The sequence below is a fragment of the Anolis carolinensis genome, chromosome 3 (genome assembly GCF_035594765.1).
Source record: "Anolis carolinensis isolate JA03-04 chromosome 3, rAnoCar3.1.pri, whole genome shotgun sequence".
NCBI classification, from domain to species: domain Eukaryota; kingdom Metazoa; phylum Chordata; class Lepidosauria; order Squamata; family Dactyloidae; genus Anolis; species Anolis carolinensis.
The window spans coordinates 83,548,752-83,571,445 of NC_085843.1; the positions used below are offsets into that span (position 1 = coordinate 83,548,752).

General features: G+C 41.1%; 1 protein-coding gene across 11 annotated transcripts in view; it reads right to left on the minus strand.

Moving 5' to 3' along the window:
• Positions 1-22,694, minus strand: part of kdm6a (lysine demethylase 6A) — a 218,523-nt gene that overhangs the window by 155,098 nt on the left and 40,731 nt on the right. For all 11 annotated transcript variants that reach the window (XM_062975178.1, XM_062975175.1, XM_062975176.1 and 8 more), the window contains exons 3-4: positions 13,000-13,108; positions 4,961-5,010 (exon numbers count right to left, since the gene is read on the minus strand). In XM_062975178.1, the coding sequence (XP_062831248.1) occupies positions 4,961-5,010; positions 13,000-13,108 (159 nt within the window). The remainder of the gene's footprint in view (positions 1-4,960; positions 5,011-12,999; positions 13,109-22,694) is intronic.

Consider the following 22,694-nt stretch of genomic DNA (forward strand, 5'->3'; position numbering starts at 1 on the left):
ATAGAAGTATGTATCCTTTAAATCTAGAGTGGCAAATCAATCACCCTCCTGCACCAAGGGAAAGATTGTGTCTTGCATAACTATTCAAAAACATCTGGGTTCAACAAAGAAATTGACACCTCTGAGATTCAGTATGAGATGCAGTCTGCCATAGTTTCTGGACACTATGAAGCAGCAGAAGGAAACATCACAACAGACTCCAACAGTCTCCTCGGTGTCAAGAGAAAATAGAAGCATTTATGATAGAATCATGCATTACAGAAACCTGGATACGAGAAGGAGATAATATTCCCTTGCATGAACTAACACCGTCAGGTTTCCAGATGTTTCAAAAATCTCGAAAGGGGGGTCGAGGGGGGGGGAATAGTGGCTCGCGATCATTTCTCCATTAGAACTATTCCTACCCCTGATATTACGGGTATCGAATGTATAGGTTTGATACTGGCTATTAGGGAAAGTGTGACTATCCTCTTAGCTTATCGGGCCCCTGGGGCCCCAAACGAGAACATCCCCAAGTTATTAGACCTTGTGGAAGACTGGGCCTTGAAGTTCCCAAGTCTCATCGTATTGGGAGACTTTAATGTACATGCAGATAGGTTGCTGTCTTCTTCGATAGCAAGAGACCTAGTACAATCTATGGAAACAATAGGTTTCTCATTAATGGTGACCGGTCCTACTCATCGAGCTGGACACATCCTGGACTTGATTTTTAGTATCGGAATACAAGTAACTTTATCTTCAGTTTTAGAGATTCCTTGGTCTGATCATTACATCCTGAACACTCAAATAAAGAGTTCACCACCACAGCATCCGGAGACTGAACAAATTTTCGCGCGGCCGAGGAAGCTGATGGATCCTATTAGACTTTCGAGTGTCCTTTAAGAACTGGATTACACAGCCGATTCTCTGCATGAACGAGTGGAAAACTGGAATAAAAATCTATCAACTGACTTAGATATAATTGCCCCTAAACGGGCTTTTCGCCCCCGCCGTAATAGATCTCCATGGTTCACGGATGCATTACATCAGATGAAACTTGAGCAGAAGAGATTAGAACGTAGATGGCGCAAGAAACCTGATGAAACATTGAAGCTGGCTCTCGAAACACATCAGAAAATCTACGAAGCAGCCACCAGAGAGGCCAAAAAAGAATATAATTCCTCACTGATAGCTTCCGCCAGATCTCGACCTGCTCAAATATTTAAAATTGTTCGCAACATCATAAATCCAACCCATCCAGCCAAAGATATGGCCAGTCAAGATATTACAGCAGAGACCTTTCAGAGCTACTTCATAAATAAGCTCAATCTGCTTCGCGAAGGGCTACCTCCCACAGAGGACACATTGAGGGAACTAGAAGCTTTCTGGCCATCTAGTGACAAACTTCTAGAACTTTTTGTGCCATTAGAAATGGAAGATCTGGAAAAGACTCTAGCTGAAGCAAGACCAACTACCTGCTCCCTTGACCCTTGCCCCTCCCGGTTGGTTAAGGAGTGCTGGGAGGGACTACGAGATCCCTTAAGGGACATCATTAACAGCTCCTTGGAACAAGGAATTTTCCCAGAGTGTCTTAAAGAAACAGTGGTTCACCCTCTTCTGAAAAAACCAAGTCTAGACGCCACCATACCTAGTAACTACCGCCCAGTTTCAAACCTTCCGTTTTTGAGCAAGATGATTGAATGGACAGTGGCGGGACAGCTACAGCAATTCTTAGATGAGACTGCGGGCCCCTTTCAAACAGGCTTTCATTCGGGTCATGGGGCAGAGACTGTCTTGATAGCTATTACTGACAAAATTCGTCGTCAGTTAGACCGGGGCGGATCAGCGCTATTGGTACTCTTGGACCTTACAGCTGCATTTGACACCGTGGACCATGAGACTTGCTGATCCATCGATTGGCTATGTCTGGTGTACGAGGTTTAGCTCTTCAATGGTTCAATTCATTTCTCCGGGACCGGAGACAGAGGGTGGAATGGTCAGGCCAAAGCTCTGAGAGCTCCTGCCTTTGCTGTGGAGTCCCCCAGGGTGCTATCCTTTCACCCCTGTTATTTAACATCTACGTCCGACCACTTGCTGGACGAGTGTGGAGCTTTGGCATAGAGTGCTACCAGTATGCAGATGATACCCAGCTACTCTTGCGTCTCGAACCTGGGACAACCACGATTCCTGAGAACTTTAAGCTGTGTTTGGAAGCAGTGATGAGTTGGCTGCAAGCGAGTAGACTAAAAGTGAATCCCGCAAAAACTGAGATACTCTGGCCTGGCCAGCCACCAGAGTTAATCCAGTCACTGCCTGACTTTGATGGGGAAGTTCTGGTTCCATCTGCTACTGTTAAAAGCCTTGGTGTTGTGTTGGACTCATCGCTGACAATGGAGGCCCAGATCACTGCCATAAGTAAGCAGGCCTTTTTTCATCTTCGTCAGGCAAGGAAATTGGCATCCTACCTTTTGACAGAAGCATTGGCAACGGTAATCCATGCAACAGTCACCACTAGGTTGGATTATTGTAACGCCTTATATGCTGGCCTTCCAAAGACAAAAAACCAGAAGATCCGAATGGTCCAAAATGCGGCGGCCAGGCTGCTAGTAGGATCATCTATAAGATCCCATATTACACCGATTCTGAAACAACTGCATTGGCTACCAATAGAACATCAGATCTCGTACAAGATACTGATCCTGACATTTAGAGCTCGAAATGGCCAAGGACCATTATATCTTAGGGACCGCATCATTCCTTTTTTCCATCAGTGGTCACCTCGATCCTCCCAGGAAAATCTCCTATACATACAGGGCCCTAGGGAGGTACACCTGGAAGCCACAAGGCGTAGAGCCTTTTCGGCCTATGCTCCAATTCTGTGGAACTCATTGCCTCCATATGTTAGAGCAATGTCGGAGTTGCGACCTTTTGTAAAAGCGCTCAAGACTTGGCTGTTTGGTTGTGCATTTAAGTAAATCAGATCTAATTTGCCAAATAGTCACTGTTTAATGTTTTTAGGTTGAATGTTTTTATGTTGAATGTTTTTATGTTGAATGTTTTTTATATTGTGGAATGATATTTTAAATTGTAAGTCGCTCAGAGCACTCTGGTGGAGAGCGACTAATTAAGAAATAAAGTGAAGTGAAGTGAAGAATCATGGAGTTGGAAGAAACCACAAGGGCCATCTAGTCCAACCCCATGCCATGCAGAAACACCCAATCAAAACACTTCCAAGAGAATACCATCCAGCATCCCATTAAAAACCTCCAGAGAAAGAGTCTCCTCTACACTCCAAAGCAGCATATTCTATTGTCGATGATGATCAGAAACATATTCAGTCACTACGGTATGTGAAGTCCTTGTGTCGGCAAAACACAAGGCTTTACTATGGATTCAGAAATCAGTCTCCTCAGCAAACAATGTTTAGAAAATCCAAAGGAAGCTTGTGAAGGCATAAAAGAGTTTTCCATGACAAAGCACTTCAAAGCTACCTGTACCAAGGAATCTGAAGTTGTCTGCACTGGCTGAAGTTCATGTAATTGACCAAGTCTGTATTGTGAGTCCTATTCTCCACAGTGGTACCAGAAGCATTAAACGTTTCTCCCTAAGGCAGAGCCTTTAAGTGTGAGGAACTGTTTCAAGAGGTTTGTGGAGTGGAAGTCTGGCAACAAGAACAGGTACAATATCTCCCAGACAAAAAAAGGCACCTTTGAGTGTCTATCCCACTTAGGATCCCTCCAGGAGGCACAGCATTTAAATCACACAGAAGAGGTCATAAAGCAACAGAAACTTCAGCAATGCAGAAGTTACCAAACATTAGGAAACAATGAATATAAGAAATGATCAATGTGAGAAGACAGAAAAACAAGAAGTGAAATTTGCAGATACTGAAACCCAAACCTACTCCAAGATGTAAGTCAAACTAAGAATTAGTCTGAAATATTAGTAAATGCTCAGAAGACACCTACTTGATGCTGCAGCAACAGTAGACAAAAGGAACTGAGGGTTTAAGTGGGAAGGGTGCAAATATGGCATACTGGGAATGGGCAAGGCTACTACCAAAATGTTTATGCAATAGGTTTGGAAGATTCTGAACAATGTACTCTGTAGGTGCAGACTTTCTGATCCTGCTTTCATAATATTATAACCACAGGTCAGCCAATTAAATTCACTTGTGAGAAATTCAGCTCAGACAGAAAGAACACAATACAATAGAGTCTCACTTATCCAACATAAACGGGCCGGCAGAATGTTGGATAAGTGAATATGTTGGATAATAAGGAGGCATTAAGGAAAAGCCTATTAAACATCAAATTAGGTTATGATTTTACAAATTAAGCACCAAAACATCATGTTATACAACAAATTTGACAGAAAAAGTAGTTCAATACGCAGTAATGCTATGTAGTAATTACTGTATTTACAAATTTAGCACCAAAATATCACGATGTATTGAAAACATTGACTACAAAAATGTGTTGGCTAATCCAGAACGTTGGATAAACGAGTGTTGGATAAGTGAGACTCTACTGTACATCATTGTGCTATGGAATCTACTTCTGAAGCATGTGGTAATGGCCACTATCTTCAACAGTTCTGTTTATTTACATATCAATATATTTTCTTCTATGAAAGGGGAGGAGCTAAACACATGGAAAATGAAGCTATGATTGGCTACACAGCCAATGACTTCAGGATCAGAGGCCTATGAGCACCAATTGCTGGGGAATGAGAAATGTTCTGTATTCTCAAGCCCTTCTTTCAAACCTCTTGTAGGCATCTAGCCTGCAATGGCAAACAGAATGATAAACTAGATAGACCTTTGAGCTATTCCAGCACCATATGTTTGTTATGTGCAACACTGAGCTCTAGTAAACAGACATTATTTAAAAGAAAACATTGTATAGTGTAATATGTAAGATTTCTTGTATACAACTGGAAAATTAAAATATTATTTTAAAATATAGAAATCTATACAGACCTTCCAGTAGTCAGATTGTAAACTGTAGTACCTCTGGTATGCAGATAATGCTGCAATGGAAAGAATATTTTATTTAGAAAATGCAACATTTTAGTTGTTGTAGCAAGTTGTTTGTGTCATGCAGGCACAGTATCAGTTCTCCCTTAAATGTGGTTAATAAATCAAGATTCAGCCATAAAAAGTAGTTTTCCAATTCCAACGTACTTTCCTGAGGTACAAAATTACCCTAGCCTTCTTAACTATGTTTCAAATAAAGCCTAACTAGTTTCCATTTAACCAAGATCAAGAAATGAGAATGTTAGTAGGCAAAACCTGATTGAAGAGAACCTTTTAATGAGAATCTTTTAAATGAACTGATTTAATCACTTATGAAATGTTGTTACTAGCTAGTCTTAAATCCCAGGAAAGAATAGCTATATTATTATGACTGACACCATTGCTCAATTGTGGTATAATGTGTTGTTTTCTCCTTTGAACTACCTCTTTGGAAGATTTCTGCATGCAGTGACTTTGTGTTTTTAAGAAATAGTATTCTGTTTTTGTAAGGAAGTATTTAAATGTGTCATATAATATCCAGAGAATGGATATCCGAAGAATGATAATATCCAATTAATTTTAAAATAATATTATTTTAAAATAATATTATTTTAAAATAATGATTTAGACATTCCTAAGGAAATAAATAATTTTAAAAATATCCTGCGGAAAATACATTGCTTTCTAGAGCTGTGTATTTATTTCCTAGACTCAATACACAGAACATTCTGCTACTAGGGAAGAAAGAAGAAACAATGTCAGCTTGCTCTAAACAACGAAGTAGAAACCCAGCAGCAAAAAGTCATATGAACCGAGTCATTTCTTCTACCTTCTTTCTCATGGCCCACAGTGAACAAGCAGAAGCAAACAGAGCAATTTAACTGCTCTCAGACATCCACATGAGTGGAGTAGAGTAATGCTTAATGTGAACTATCATATTAATTCACATTCCCTCTATTCCTCCAGAATTGAGGTCTCAACACAATTTACAAAAAATTAAATAGAGATAATAATACAAACAAAAATGTAAGTATAAATTACTGTTAAAATACAGTTAAACCATCTAGATAATTGAACTCTTTTAAACCAAAACCATTAAAACATAAGTCAGTAAAACAAGACTTGATAGTACACAACATTAAAACTATTTAAGATTGTTGAAGTCAGCTCCTAAAAATCCGTTAGAACAGAAACAATCTAATTTGCTTATGTAAGAACAGCACAGAGAGGACCATCCTAGCTTTGGGGATGAAGAGGTGGGTCTCTGGATGTCTAAGAGAAAACATAAAGCTGCCCCTCTTTCATATTCTCACAAAAAAAACTAAGAAGTTAGTGGGACTGAAAAAAGGGTCTCCTTTGAAAGCTGTAGAGTTTGGGCAGGCTCATCTAGGAAGACATGATCCTTCAGATAGCCTGGAACTACATCATATGGGGATTTATAATTTATAATTAATCTTTTGAATTGTACACAACACAGGTATTTTGCAAGAAGGACATCATACCATTCTTTTAACCAGTTTTAGTCAGTAGTCAGTTGAGATAAATGTATCTCTCTGAGATAAATGAAGTTTCTGAGCTCTTTTTAAATATAGTCCCATATGCTATGTTAAAGTAATGCAAACAGGAGTCATACCTGATTTTTTTTTAAAAAAGACACACCTGGTCATTACTTTAACTGTGTAAATGAAGGATAATATCTCCCAACCATTGCATATACAGGCAGTCCCTGAGTTACAAACATCAGACTTCTAAATGACTCATAGTTAAAAACGGGGCTGAGGCAACAGGAAGTGAGAGCAATCTACCCCTAGGAAGGAAAATCTAATAATAATAATAATAATAATAATAATAATAAAACTTTATTTATATCCCGCCACCATCTCCCCACGGGGACTCGGGGCGGCTTACATGAGGCAGTGGCCCAAACAACATAACAACAAAATATAAGCAACACAATAAATCACAATATAAAAAGATAAAACAATAATACAATATATCAATATAAACAACAATCCAAGATAAAAATTTCATTTAAAACACATAAATGGTAAGACCGTAATAAAAACAGGATAAATTATTATCTACTCCTGAAAAAGTTATCATGAAAAAATGGTGATTCACCAGAAGCTTTATCACCATTCCTTGTTTCCACAATAAGCCAAATTTTTCAAAATCCAGTGAAATCTTCTGAACAGAGGGCACAGACAGCAAAATGAACATCACATGGGCGTTAACCCTTCTCTATGCTATCCAAAGTGTGTGTATGTGTGTGTGTGTGTGTGTGTCTGGAGTTACACTTTGAAAAGTATCTGTTCAAACTTACATACAAACTCAAATTAAGAACAAACTCACATAAACTATCTTGTTTGTAACTTGGGGACTGCCTGTATATAAAAAATAGCATGGGGACAGAACAGAAGACTCAAGGACAGCAAAGACTAATAAGTCAAGGAGTCAAAATGAAATTTCCTAGCTCCACATTCTGAGTTCTTCCCTCCACAATGGGAATCACACCCATCTCAGCAGCACAACCAGAATAATACAATTAGTAATGGGAATGAAAGCTACTGAGAGATCCAGCATAACCAATAAGGACAAATCCTTTCAGTCCAGTTCCTTGAGCAGGTCATTTAGCACTCAGCCAAATTATACACAAGCCTGAAGCCATACTGAAATGGATCTACTATTCTAAACAGGAGTTAATGGCAATTGTTTTCTTTACAGAAGAAGTTCATCCAAGAACTTCTGCAGGTTGTATGAGCCACCAGAAATTCCAACACCTTCTCCAAATAATTATCCAACAGGGAACACCTTTTCAGTAGAGGTCCCCTTACAAGTGCCTTTTTCAGGGATGCTGGAATTGTGCGATTTGAATCTATTAATGATGCAACGGAACTAATAATTACTTTGTTTTTTCCCAGCTCTGCTAAGTTGCCCAAATCATGGTTAAACACTGAATTCTCAAGTTAGTTAAATGGGAACTCTGATTACCATTAACCATAGTTCAGATTCATGTTTTAACTGTTTAAACATAGTTAAAGGAATAACTGGTAAAGGAAATTTCCAAAAGGAAAGACATGGGAGAAAACAGTACTCACTTCCAAACCTTTTTTCCATGGACCGCTCGTGTCCATGTTAATTCAGAAAGGAATCTTATAATTTCTAGCCAACTTACTCAATAGTAAGTGTGCTATTGTAACTTCTAACTGCAATTCATTAAGAAAGAACAAAAAAATTGTCTTTAGTCATGATTTTTTTAAAAACCTAAGTGGGGAGATTGAAAGTATTATTTGGCCAAAGAAACCATTTGTGGTTTAGATTTCTTTAACCACCTTAACAGGAATACAGATATAAAAATATAATTTTAGATTAAGGCATTGTGGAGATCTCAGGCAGAGAGGAAATTCTTTTTCTTTATTCTTTATCTCTCTTATTCTTTCTTATTCTTATTCACATTAGATGGTAGCGTTACTTAGTTTTGAATATAGGTGACAGAGACTTGGATATTGAAGAACAAAAACAAGTTTATTTCAGGCACAGAGCTTAGTGGTTACAGTAACTTCTTTAAAGGCACTTAGATAATGGTTGCAAAGTTATTAACTGATCACTTTGGATCTAACTGGGATTGCTTTCACTTCCTACTCAGACTCTACAAATAAACCTAAACAAGTCACCCAACTTGCTTAATTTAACACTATTAGAGATCTGAGTTCCCCTGGTTTCCCTAACCTGGAACCAGTGTCTTCCCTGTGACTAAAATCACAGATTAAACTGTTTTTTAAAACGTTCCCTCCTTTTTTTCCAAACGGCGGTTGGCTCCGCCCTCGTTACTATGGCAACCTGCCTCAGAATGCTGAGCTGGTTACCATCCCCCATGCACTGGTGACTAATACCCTTTTAAACATAGTTAAACCTGACTTTTAAAACGAAACTAAACATGACATCTATAAATCAAAATAAAAACACACTTCTTTACAGGCATAAACTAAACATATAACCATCTATGCATGTGAAATCTAGAAATACAAACAGTTTGTGAACTGTTCTCAGAATATTTCTACCACAAAATAAAGCAAAATCTAGTTACATGGCAAAGAGGTTGACAATATATAATGTTCCCTTGCTACTTCGCGGTTCGCTTTTCACACCCTCGCTGTTTTGCGGCTTTTAAATAAACACTAAAATAATAGTATAAATCATAAAATAATATTATAAATCCCTTTTTCTACTTCCTTCCTAAGGAGAAGCAGAAGGAAGGAAGGAAGGAAGGAAGGAAGGAAGGAAGGAAGGAAGGAAGGAAGGAAGGCAGGCAGGCAGGCAGGCAGGCAGGCAGGCAGGCAGGCAGGCAGGCAGGCAGGCAGGAGAAGCTGAAGGGAGAGAAAAGAAGGCTGAAGCAGCTTTGTTTTTGCCTCATAAGGCATGTGCATGCTTGAGAGGCGAGGAGGGGACAGAGATGCTACTTGCCAGTGAGATTGTAAGCAACACAAATATAGCGTCCCTAGTACACGGATGTTCACTTTTCGTGGGTGGTCCTGGAACGTAACCCTCGCGATAAGTGAGGGAACACTGTGTAGCCTTGTCCATTTTTCCGGTCCCTGAAGTTTCACTACTAGAGCATTTTTACTTAAAAACAAACCACATGCCCTCTTTGTTGGATTATGGTTGTATGTGTATGAAATGTAAATCAAGTGTTTTCTGCTGTTAGGCAAGAGTGTGTGTTTCAGTAATGAAACAGTTAACAGCAGGCTAGTTTTGACTGACAGCCTGCTATGACCTATCAGGCATGATTTCTGGCCTTGGAGGTCAGGGACTTCCTGCAGACTGAGGAATGTGTTTTTCTTATCTCTGTGTGTCTTGAGCTGTGCTTGCCGGAGCAAGAGGCTAAAGAGAATGCCAGCTCAGAGTGATGGCTTTTGCTGTGCTTTGTAAATATGTTTGTAGATATTGAAATAAATGTTTGGACTTCAGACTACAGATGTGTTTGAGTCTGACATTTGAACACAGGAATTGGTGAGGCAGACGATTGCAACCAATTCGTCAGGGTGCTGGAGCAGATGATTAATGGAGTTTGAAGAAACTCACACAGCACGCACCCTGACCCCCACGCCGACACTCTTCACATTATGTTTCAAAGCTAAAATTCAACTCTTCCTCCATAGTTCCAACCACTATGAAACCAAAATCCAGCAACTAGAAAATGTTGTCCAGAGTTCTTTTAATAAGCCCAAGAATAGTTATAAGGACAAGACTCCAAGGATAAGCCATGGTTTCACCAACTGAATTTCCACAGATAAGGTTTAGAGCAAATTAAGATCCATCCATAAATCCATGAATGTCTTTCTTTACTATTCTGAACAGGAATTAATGGCAATTGTTTTATTTAAAGAAGGGTGCAAAGCTTTGCACCTAGAAACTTCTTTTGATGACACAAACCCTCTACCTTTCACAAAATACTTGGTGCTAGGGGTGTGCAAAATGGCACAGAATTCTGTTCTGGTTTCATTCTGTTTTCTGGTGTGTGTGTGTGTGTGTGTCCCCGGAAATAGAAATAAAACTCAGGGTTCCGAGTTACGAATCTGAATGGTCCCCCCTCTTATTCTCCTGGAATCTTCTCTAAAACAGGGGGAAGGGTGAAATTCAAAACAAAAATAGAACAAAAACAAGAACAAAATGGATTTTTACACACTCCTACTTGGTGCTCTTTGACAACAATCTTTAAGGATAGCTGGAAGCCTTTCAACACTGCATCTCTTCCCTACAGCAATATACACCTTGTCTCTAACAAAGATTGTGCATTTGGCTAATATCATTTCCAGCTAGCAAAGAGCACGAAGCTGAAAGAGCCTAAATCTGAGTTCTCCCCAGGAGAAAAAATGTGTTGAATTTGAATGCTGGCACTGTAAATATAAAATTAAGACAATGCATATTGCAAAAAAAAAAAAAAACATTGCAAACTTATTTCGGCCCATAGTAGTGATAATTTGTATGGATTTAGGAAACTTTACAAAATTATACTCAACTTCTCTTGCAAAGACCATCAGAAGATTAATTTTAATTGTCAAAAATAACCACTGAAATAAACAGATGATTTCAATATTAAAATAGTCAGCTATTATAAAGCCAGCAAAAAAATGATTACAAAAAAAGACACATTACATGTTAAATGCCTGCTTGAAGAGGAAGGCTGGCATATCTAATGAGAACAGGCAGAACAGCCATGGGTGAGTGGAGGGAACTACAAGTAATTTTCTTTTCTCAGTAGCCACCTGACAGAAACTGTATCAGTGGAAACCAAAAGAAATCTTAAAATCCTTTGAAAACCAGCCAGGAATATATGGGAGAAAGTACAGTACTCCCGCAAACAGTTTGCACCTGAGCCATTTAGGGCTCTACACCAACACTATATCAGCCCTGGAAAGAGATTGGTTACTAGTACAGTTGACACCATACTAGTTGACACAGCAGCATGTTTGAAATGTCCAGTCTCAGTGAGCAGATCTGCTGCTCTAGTCTGCATCAACTGAACTCTCAAGAACGTCTTCAAAGACAGTCTCAGTAAAAATGGACTGCAATAATCAAAGTATGGTATTATAAATCTTAGGTATCAGGAGCTAACTCAGTTCTCATTGGTTTGTATTTGATATATCACACAAAACTGGTAAAACAGACTCCATGGATCTCAAATGAGATAGCTACATCCATGATTACTCCAGTACCATTAAGTATACTTAATCGTTGTTATCTTAACAACCATTTAATGGATAAACAAACCACCTAAGATCTCCATCTTGTTTGGACTGAGTTTACAGAATCACCAGATTACTGAACCTTTATGGAGTCCTTTATCAATTTAGTACAATGATTCATCACACCCAACGTGTCATCTGCATTTAATGATAATGACAGATAGAAATGTATTTCATCTGTACACTGATGAAACCTCACGTATCTATCTGAATAGCCTTTTCCAACAGCTTTTATCCCATTTTGACAAACAGAAAACATGTTATAGCCATATTTTCTAAATTTCAATGTCAATTAGTGAGAAGCACAAGGACCTTGATTTCAGAATTGAAATTCATACCCAAGCTGAACTGGGAGGCCCCAAAATCCGCATTAGATTTTGCCAGCACCCTTCCAAATCAAGGTCTAAAGTGGTCATGGTCATGGTCAGTAAACACCTTTAGACTAAACCTTTTTTTTTGGGGGGGGGGTCACAGTGAAACCATACATTTATGATCAACCACAATTATCATGTGTGATTTTCAAAAAAATTTCTGCCATTGAATTAACATCACTATCTAAATTTGCATTCTCCTTATTCATCTTATACACAAAAAGATTGCCCCACACTGTTTTGTTTCTCCAATTGTCAAAACATGCTGAATTGTTTTGTTTCTCCAGTTGTTAAATACACTGGAAGCTAATGTCATCAATGCAACTGGTGAATCCAGTATCAATGGAACCTATTTATGCAGTTATGCTATCATATTACAAGATTATAATGGCTCTTTCACTTATTAATACATGTGATTTCTCATTAGCATTTAGGATATCACATTTAATTTAATACAAATTTAAAATATTAAAACAATTTGTTAAAACAAATCATTTAAGCTAAGTAAAACATACTGAATAAAATTACTAAATTGCCCTTTAACTTCATGATTGAACTGCACAACTCAAAGATATACTGGATAAAAACAAATTCCATAAAGCCCTTTTCATTGTTAGTAAAGTATAAATAGAAACACAGCAAATATTTATTTTAGGTGTACTTTCAGTATTTGGGAACATTTTCAGAAAGTTTTCATTTTATTAAGGTACTCTTCTAAATATACTAGAGACAAAATACAAAAGAGCAAAAAACAAATCTTACAAATAAAAAAGTTAATAGCAGAAGTATAGAAGAGACTCCAGTTGTGAGTCTAAGTTCCACTACAAGTACACAAAGACTTGAAATCCTAAGTAATGACTACTGAAAAAAATTATAAAGGACTTACCTTTTGGATAATCCTCCAATAAGAGGTTGAAGTGACCTAACTGGCAAAAGAAATCAGATTCAACTTTTCCTTCTGCTTTCAATATCAGTGATTCATAACAGCCAACAGCCTGGGAACAAAAAGGATACATTTTATTAATACATGAAATAACTTATACAGGTACACTTTATTTATGTAGTGTAATTTAAAACTGATTTTTATTGTTATTTTGTGCCTTCAAGTCATTTCTGACTTATGGTAACCTAAGGTGAATCTATCACAAGAGTTTCTTGGAAACATTTCTTCAGTGGAAAAGAGATTGAGAAAATGCGACTTGCCCAAGATCATCCAAGGTTTCCATGGCACACGAGAGATTCAAACTCTGGTCTCTAGAGTTGTAATCCAACACTCAAACCACTATATCAGGCTGACACTTAAAATTAATTTTACTTTTACGCTATTACACTCTACAACTATTACTAAAATCAAAGTGATATTTTTGTTTAATAATGAATGTCAAGACAATTAAAGTACTAACGTTTGTTATTTTAGCATCATTTATATCATTTCTTTTTCTCAGTACAATGAATCGAGGTAGCTATTTAAAAAGGTGTTTTATGGTTTGCATAATCCTTTAATTGATTTTAATATTTTTAATGTTTAGAGTTTATAAATAATTTTACTGCTTTTAAATAACTTTTATATTTTTATTTTTATTGGGGTCGTGTATTGTTCTTAAATGCGTTGCTAGTCACTTTGAGCACCATTATTGGGAGAATGGTGGGATATAAATAAATAAATAGTAACATAATTATAACAAAAGTTTTAAATTGATATTGAAACACATTGTTCTGATGGTGTAACATCTATTATTAACCTTTAAATTAAATGGTAATTGAACTGGATTCATATTAACTCATGTTAAATAAATCCCCCCACCCCAAACGTGGCAACAGTGGCTTCAGGATACTTGCAGACAAAGCTGGAAGAGGGATCACACATAATATAAGTAAAAATATGTATGTGTTTATGTGGCTAGGGTGTCCACTTATACAGACAGATTCCCACTTCAACAAGTAGCTATACTCCCACTACGCAGGAGACAACAATGGCCCTCCCTCCAATCACACTGCAGGTTATAGTGAGCGCCTTGACATGTACAAGAGTGTTGCCAATGTCCTCCACAAACACCACACTGCCCAACACACAAGTGAATGCTTTCAAACAGGGACAATTTCATCCTAGATTTTGTGTGTTTCCTCCACCACAGACATCCCAGTCTTTTTTAGTTTAGTTTTTAGTCTCTCCATGATCCCGGACACTGCCTCACCCATAACCCTTTCCTACTCTTTCTATGGTGCACAGCAAACATAGCAGAATTGATCAGCAACTGAACATGCTGGAAGGGTTTGGGGGACTGACTCCACATGATGGAAGTTGTAGTTCACCCTGTATCAAGACAGAGCACTGTGTCCCCCACCAGCAATGGACCTGGACCAAATTTGGCACACAGAACCCCCATGACCAATGAAAAATACTTGAGAGGTTTGGGGGGAATTGACCTTGAAATATAGGAGTTGTAGCTCACATCCAGAGACCACTGTGAACCCAAAGAACAATGAATCTAGACCAAACTTGCCATGTATACCCGATATGCCCAAACTTGAATAAGGGTGGGTTTTGGGGGGAATTGCCTTTCTCATCTGGGAGTGGTAAGTATTGGGATTTAGTTCACCTGCAATCAAAGAGCACTCTCAACCCCACCAAAGATGGACCTGGCTCTAATCTGGCACACAGAACCCCCATGACCAACAAAAAAATACTAGAGGACTTTGGGGGGAATTCACCTTGATGTGGGGAAATTGTAGTTCACCTACATTCAGAGAGCACTGTGAACTCAAACAACGATGCACGCATGCCTGATACGCCCAAATTTGAATACTCCCTCCTGACCTTTAGAAAGAAACTGAAGACATTGCTCTGGGACCAAGCCTTTGGGTAGAAGTGCAGTGCAATAAGAGACAAGAATATGTGCAATCATGATTGGAAAGGCCTTGACTTATGTGGTTCTTAATAATTGGTTTTAATGTTTATATTGCTTTTTTCATCTTTATGTTTTTAATGTATATGTTTATTTTGTTATTGTTTGTTTAATAAGGAATCAAATTGTTGCCTATTGTAAGGCTGGTCTGAGTCCCCCTCGAAGTGAGAAGAGCAGGGTACAAATGCAGTAAATAAATAAATAATAAATCTGACACCAAGTCAAATACAGGGTATGAAGTCTCAGGTTGCCTTTAAGAATGAAAGGAAGAGAGGGAAAAGAGGGTAATACTCATAACTTTCCTAAGCTTGCATCTAGAATCCACCTTCTTTCTATTTTAGAAAAAAAAACTCCTTTAAAGCACTTCCAATTTGGACATATGGCTAACATTGAAGTGATCAAAAAATAATAAATATGGGACTGGAGAGCCCTAAAGAATCGTAGAATCATAGAATAGTAGAGTTGGAAGAGACTTCATGGGCCATCCAGTCCAACCCCCTGCCAAGAAGCAGAAAAGAGTGGTGTGGATTGGGACATAGCTTTTTTAAAACTAAAAATATGAATCACATTCTTTAAAAAATGTTTCTTTGAAAATTTGAAAATAGGCTTCTCCTTAATCTCTCCCTATTATCCAACGTATTCGCTTATCCAACGTTCTGCCGGCCCGTTTATGTTGGATAAGTGAGATTCTACTGTAGCTGGAAAGCTCCTTTATTCTTATTTACAAATAAAGGGAGAATTTAAGGTTTTGGTCCCTGAAACAAGATGCCTAAGTGCATTCTACATTTTACATTCAACTAAACTGTCCTGTATGAGTGCCGCTTTCACAAATGAAATGAAAAGAGTCTGCCAATAAAAGGGAGAAGACAGTTCACTTCCTTCCCTTTGTTTAAAGAGAAGAAAGCAATGCTTGAAGAATGTAAGTTGGCAAAATGACCAGCAGCTGCCACAGATCTAGAGGAAGGAAAGAAATATAAAAGACAGCATTTTTATCACACACATATATATATATATATATATATATATATATATATATATATATATATATATATATATATATATATATTATAATAATAATAATAATATCATTTGTGATAGTTTGCCTCCAAAAGAATAATATAAATGATTCATGGGTACTGAATTAAATACTAATTCCCTGATAGGGCTTACAATAGTTATCATTATGCTGTTGAAAACATACAAAGTTGGATGGTTCCATTTCACACCAAAAAATACCTATGCTAAATTAAATATTTCTAAGTCTGATATAACCAACAAATAAATGAATAAATAATAATTTATTTTTATTAATACATAAGTGCAGCCACCCATAAAAACAGTCAAACGACAGAATCCTCAGACCTCTCCCCTACAACTGAAGACAATGATAACAATGCTCACATTTCCAATAATTTTTTTACAAGAATAATCTACCACAACCTGGCAAGGAAAGCACATCAATGTTAATAATCTGCAAAAAAAAATATTACTAGCCTACTGAGCAATGACAAAAGTGGGACAGAAATCTGTGTTGCTCTGATTGGTAGAGAAGGGAGAGTACTTCAATTTTTAGCAGTAGAGATTTTTTTTAAAAAAATCAGATAATGTTAAATAATAATTACAACATTTCTGTTTAATAATAATAGGATACAATTAAGTATACTAGCTAGACTTCTATAAAATGCATTTGGGTACTATTAGGCATATTAAATATCTGCAAAAAATGTTTGCATTCAAGGAAACAAAATGCCCATGTTTGGTAGGAAAAGTAGAAATGTATGTGAAAAATTATCACATTTGTTCTTTATCTGTAAGATATAGCTGAGATATTTCTGTAAGAAATGTCAGTCCAGTTCAACTGCAGAATGAATTTGCATCCAGAGAGTTTCACATTAACCTAACTGTTGTAAAAGAAGACTTGTATCTAGGTTTTTAAAGTGAATTTTATCAATCCTGTTGGCCACAAAACTACCAGTTTCGAAGTATTGGAGTCAACACACTCTATCAAGGAGGCACTTATAGTCTCCTGCATCCTGTTGATCAAAGCATTCCCCAAAAACAAAATGAGCTAGGAAATGAAAAGCTAAACTTATGAATTCATTATCACTCCATGCTGGTAAGCAAGTTCTATGGCTTGCGCAATCCAATGGGACAGTCTTTGGGAGGAGACTGGATTCCCCAACTTGTCCGGGGAGTAAGAAACAAAGAGTCTGGGAGTCTTTTGTGTGCCCCTGGTTCTGTCCCTATAGAACAGGAGAGGCCTCCTGACATCGAGCAGATGAAGTCTCCTTTCAAGCAGAGAGGAAGGGTTAGGAAAAAAGGCTGGAAGCACGATGTCTTGGTTGAGATGAAAGGCAGAGTCCACCTTCAGGAGGAAGGTGATGTCAGGTCGGAGGATGGCACGGTCGTGGTGAAACCAAAGACAGGGTTCGTCCACCCTAAGGACCGCCAATTCAGAAGGCCTGCGGGCTGAGGTGACTGCGACAAGGAAGGCCACTTTCCAGGAGAGAAGATGAAGACCCGCTGAAGCTAATGGTTCAAAAGGGGAGGTCGTGAGATGGGACAACATGAGCCCAAGACTCCAGCCCGGTGTCGACGGCTGTACTGGCGGGCAGAGGTTATTATAGCCTCTCAAAAAGGTCTTAACCAAGTGGTTGGCAAACAGAGAGGGTTGGCCATGTCGCTGAAAACACCAGGACAAGGCAGCCAGTAGGACTTTATGGAGGCCAGGGACAGCTTCTGGTCAGCGAGGGTGAGAAGAAAATCCAGAACCACCAGTACCGAGGTGGGGAAGGTGTCAATGCTTCGGGACCGAAGAAAAGCACAGAACCGAGAGATCTTGTAAGCGTAAGCCTTCGACGTTGCGGGCTTGTGCGCCGCACAGAGGATCATCTGGAGGCCTAGATGGAGGGAGTTCAAGCGAGAATCCTCCATGCAGTGAGGTGGAGAGATGGAATGTCGGGGTAGAGAACCTGCCCATTCTGCCTGGTCAGAAGGTGCGGTAGAGGCAGGAGCGGATGGAATGTTCCCGAGGACAGGTGCAGAAGTGCCGGATACCATGGTTGGTGCGGCCATGTAGGAGCTATGAGGATCGCTGACGTAAAAAAAAAAGGTGAAGTTTCTCCAACACCTTCGGTATCAGAGGAATTGGTGGAAACACGTAGAGGGGTTCCACGGACCAGTCCAGGAGAAAAGCATCTCCAAGGCACCCGGGGGCTGCCGCTGGAGGGAGTCTTGCCCCGTATCGAGGTAGCTGAGAGTTGTGGCGAGAGGCAAAGAGGTCTAGAGTTGGCCATCCCCAGTCGTCGAAGACGGAATGGAGGGTCTCGGGATCGAGCTGCCAGTCGTGAGAGGAGCTCGTCATCCTGCTCAAGGAATCAGCCAGGCCGTTCTGCAGAACCGGAATGTGGAGGGCCACCAGGAAAACGTCGTGAGCTATGCACCAAAGCCAAAAGCGGGTCGAGAGGGACATCAGTTTCCTCGACCCGGTGCCATCCTGTTTGTTGATGTAGTACATTGCCACCATGTTGTCCGTCTGGACCTGAACAGTCTTATGGGGATTAACCGGGCAAAAGCCTTGAGGGCTTTAAAGATAGCAAGAAGTTCCAGAAAGTTTATGTGATGGGCCTTTTCCAGGGGGTATCAGAGGCCTTGGACAGTGAGACCATCAAGGTGGCCTTCCCACCGGGGCTGACGACGTTTGGAAGGGGGGGTCTGGCTCAGGCACCCTGACCACCGTCTGGGTCGAGGGTGGGGTGAGTCCTGGATTTCACACTCAGATAGCTTCTGAGGTGGAGACCGGGAGGCCGATCGAACCGGTTGCACTGGTTGGATGGGAGAGGACCTTCTCGACAAGGTATCCAAGGAAGAAGGGACATCTCTATGTGAGGAAGCCGAGGAAGCAGAGCATTGAGTCATGTGCTTCTTCGTGGGGGGCTGCTTGGAGGGCGCCCGCATGGATCTGCCTGGAGTAGGCGGGATCAGGTAAGCAACCGCTGAGTTTGACTGGGCGCGTCGAGACTCCTCCTGGGCCCTCTTAAAGGCGATCTTCATCGCCGAGGTCAACAGAGGGGAAGCCACATGGGATCGAGTCGACATCACCGACGCCAGAGAGCTTAAGGTCAAAGAAGGGCCTGCCTTGCCCAACCGAGTCGACACCGTGGCGGTAGTCACCGTTTCAAGGGTTTCGCCGTGGCGGTAGTCGGTTTCAAGGGTTTCGCAGTCTTGGAAGCCCTGGAGGTCTTCGAGGAGACAGAGGGCGCCTTTTCAGGAGCTGCTGTCGACGTCAATGCAGAGGTCGAAGCAGCGGGTTCAGGCGCGAGCATCTTTTGGTAGAGAGCTGCTCTAAGTCTGGCCGCCCTGTTCTTTCTGGCTTGCGCCGTATGGGCTAACAATGTGGCCCTCACCAAGACAGAGGAGGCACTTGATGTGGCCACCGGAGTCCAGAATCTTAGCGGCACACTGGGTGCAACGCTTGAAGCTTGTGGTAGATATCAGAGAACCAAGAGTCCGAAGTGAGCTTTGCAGTGGAAAAAAAGGAACTGGGGAGCAAGTGCCCAGGGCTGCCTTGTCTGCCCAGCAGAGAGAGGGATGAGGTTACCTCCAAAATTCAAACTTTTAGCTTGAGTTTCCCTTGGAGCCTGCGCAGGCGCAGCCTTCTCCACTAGTGTGCATTCACAGAGTACACAAAGAAAAAATTAGTTTTAGCAAATTTCAAGATGTACAGAAAATCATGAAAATCAAGAAATAAATTAAATATATATATATCGATATAAAAATTATATAATATAATTAATGTTCCAGAAATTTGCTGTTATAAAATCTTGCAAATTCTAGGTGTGTATTCCTCTTAAATCAATTTGTGATTATGCATGCATAACTACAGCCAAAATTTAAATAGTGCATTATATTTCCAATACACATGAAGTTTTGTAATATTTGACATGAAATCTTGTTTTCTGGAAGTTTGTGGTATTAGGAATTGTGTGTATTTCATAGAATCATAGAGAGAGACCAAAAGGCAATGCAAAAACATTTATAGGGACAGACTGGGGTGGATATTTGTTTAAAACCATTTTAGAAAGGTTTCTTAGTTGCGCATACATTTAAAAGAGAAAAGAACACCATGGTAATTATTAATAGAGAAGATGGCACCGGGGCAGGCTTGAGTTTGTTTTAAAAAGCTATAAAACTATTGCTCTTTTGACACCTCTCTGAGCTATAAACTGGGCTTGAAACCTGAGGGTGACGGAGGTCACCAGAGGGGAGTCCTAAGCTATAGAGGTGATAATAGTGAGAAGCAAACAACAAAGAGTGAGAAACAAACGGGAACAAACGAGAGCCTGGGAGAGAGTGTTGGGAGAGAAGAAGGCATTATTTGCCATTAAAAACTGGCATTTTACAACTGTTGCTACATCTGATTGTCAGACTGCCAGACAGCCTTTAAAGTCTATACGACCTGTCCCCATTCCACCATACTTCATTGGGAAATTACTCTGAGGTTAAGCTTCGGTTTACTGGTTTATTGACTTATAATTGTGGCCTCCATCTGAGCCCGGTTAGAAGTACCACCACTATCTACCTGCTCGCCTTGTCGCTGCTGGGCTTGGAGCTGCTCCTTTGCCATTTGCCCTAAGTTGCAAGCAGGGACTGAAGCCCCAGAGTGGTGTAGACCACCTGGGGAGGAGCTCTTGCACTACTGGAAGGGCAAAAGTGAAGAACTATCGGGAGCCTGGTTTATGAAAGAGGAAGGCTCCGTGCACCATTCCCCGTGGTCTTCAGGTGGCCTCCATTTGGCCTTCCTGCCAGAGGACATTAGGCACTAGGCCCAGCACTATCATCTCACTGCGCCGGAGGGTGGGCAACAGCCACAATTTCCCCTTTTCATCTCCGCGACCGATATTGCTCCTTCCTGCCGTAACTGGAGATCTGTGGGTGCAGCTCTCGGTTGTCTGGGGAAAGATACGACTACTCCATGGATCAGAAGGTAAACAGGCTGTAATTCTGGGTTTCCATCATGTACCATCACCTTAAGACCTAATCCAGAGGGGCCCAGAGCGATAGTCCCAGTCGGCTCTCGTGTTGTAGGCCCAAGCCACCTCCCACCGGAACAGGCCGTGCTCACCGTCATCCCGCTGGACCCGGGGACGGCGTGCTTGAGCCTCAGGTCGCCAGTTTTTACTGTCGCTCCCTTGGGCGCTGAAGAACTCTCGGAGGCGAACAGCGAGGAGGCCGCCTTTACCATCTTTGCCACCTTTACCACATCTGGTCCGCCGGAGGGTCCTAACCATGCTCGGAGAGAGGAGGCGAGCAGCGACTGGCCATCGGGGCTGTTCCATCTGTGTCCCTTGCCACCGGGGCCCACCATCATCACTACCAGCACTGCTCCCTTTGAAGGCGGTCGAGCAAGCCCTGACAGCGTCCCTTACTGTGCTATAACATCAGCTTCGCCGCTTCCGAGGGGCCGTCCCACTTTGCCAGACTGGGAAGCGACCTCCTCCGGGATTTGCAGCTGTTGTGCCTCTGGGGACAGTTTATGGTTGATTGTGTACCCTGGCTGTGCTGCTGACTGTGGCCCTCTGCTGGCTCCCCTCTCTCTCTCTCTCTCTCTCTCTCTCTCTCTCTCTCTCTCTCCCCCCCCCTCCCTTCCTCCCTCCCTGCGGCTTTCTGGCTAACTGAAAGTCCGTTCCGGACCGGGCGGTCTTCCCTTCCTTACTGTTACTTCTCTCTTTTTTTCCCTTCTTCTTCTTGGAAGGACGTGGTTAGTATTATTTTAGAGAAGGTCAGCAGAAATGGGTCAAGAAGTTATTCCTGGTAACTTCAAAATGTCAACAGTTATGCCACCTTATGGGCAAATCTTTTAGCCTTGTCCTCTCGCAACTAGTAACTCGCAACTAGTAAAATTGATCACCTTTTGAAGGGGATCTCGTTACTAGTAAAGAACTTCATTCAGCCTGAGGCTCCTGGAATGGAGAACACCATTGACCATAAGATAACGGAGGTTGCCATTCTTGGGCAAGGTCTTGGAGTGGGTGGTTGCTTCTCAGCTCCAGGGATTCTTGGAAGATACGTATTTTCTGGACCAATTGCAGTCTGGCTTCAGGCCTGGATTCAGTACCGAGATGGCTTTGGTCGCCTTGGTGGATGACCTCCGCAGGGAACTGGACAGGGGGAGTGTGACCCTGCTGGTTCTCTTGGACATCTCAGCGGCTTTCGATACCATCGACCATGGTATCCTTCTGGGACGGCTCTCTGGGATGGGTCTTGGGGGTATTGCACTGCAGTGGCTCCAATCCTTCCTGGAGGGCCGTTCCCAGTTGGTGAAGCAGGGGACACCTGCTCGGACCCCTGGCCATTGACCTGTGGGGTCCCGCAAGGTTCTATTCTGTCCCCCATGCTTTTTAACATCTACATGAAACCGCTGGGAGAGGTCATCTGGAGTTTTGGAGTGCGGTGCCATCTCTACGCGGATGACACCCAACTCTACTACTCTTTTCCACCTAAATCCAAGGAAGCCCTTCAGATTCTGGACCAGTGCCTGGCTGCTGTGTTGGCCTGGATGAGGGTGAACAAACTGAGACTTAATCCCGACAAGACAGAGGTCCTCCAGGTCAGTCGTATGTCTGATCGGGGTATTGGGTGGCAACCTGTGCTTGACGGGGTCGCACTCCCCCTG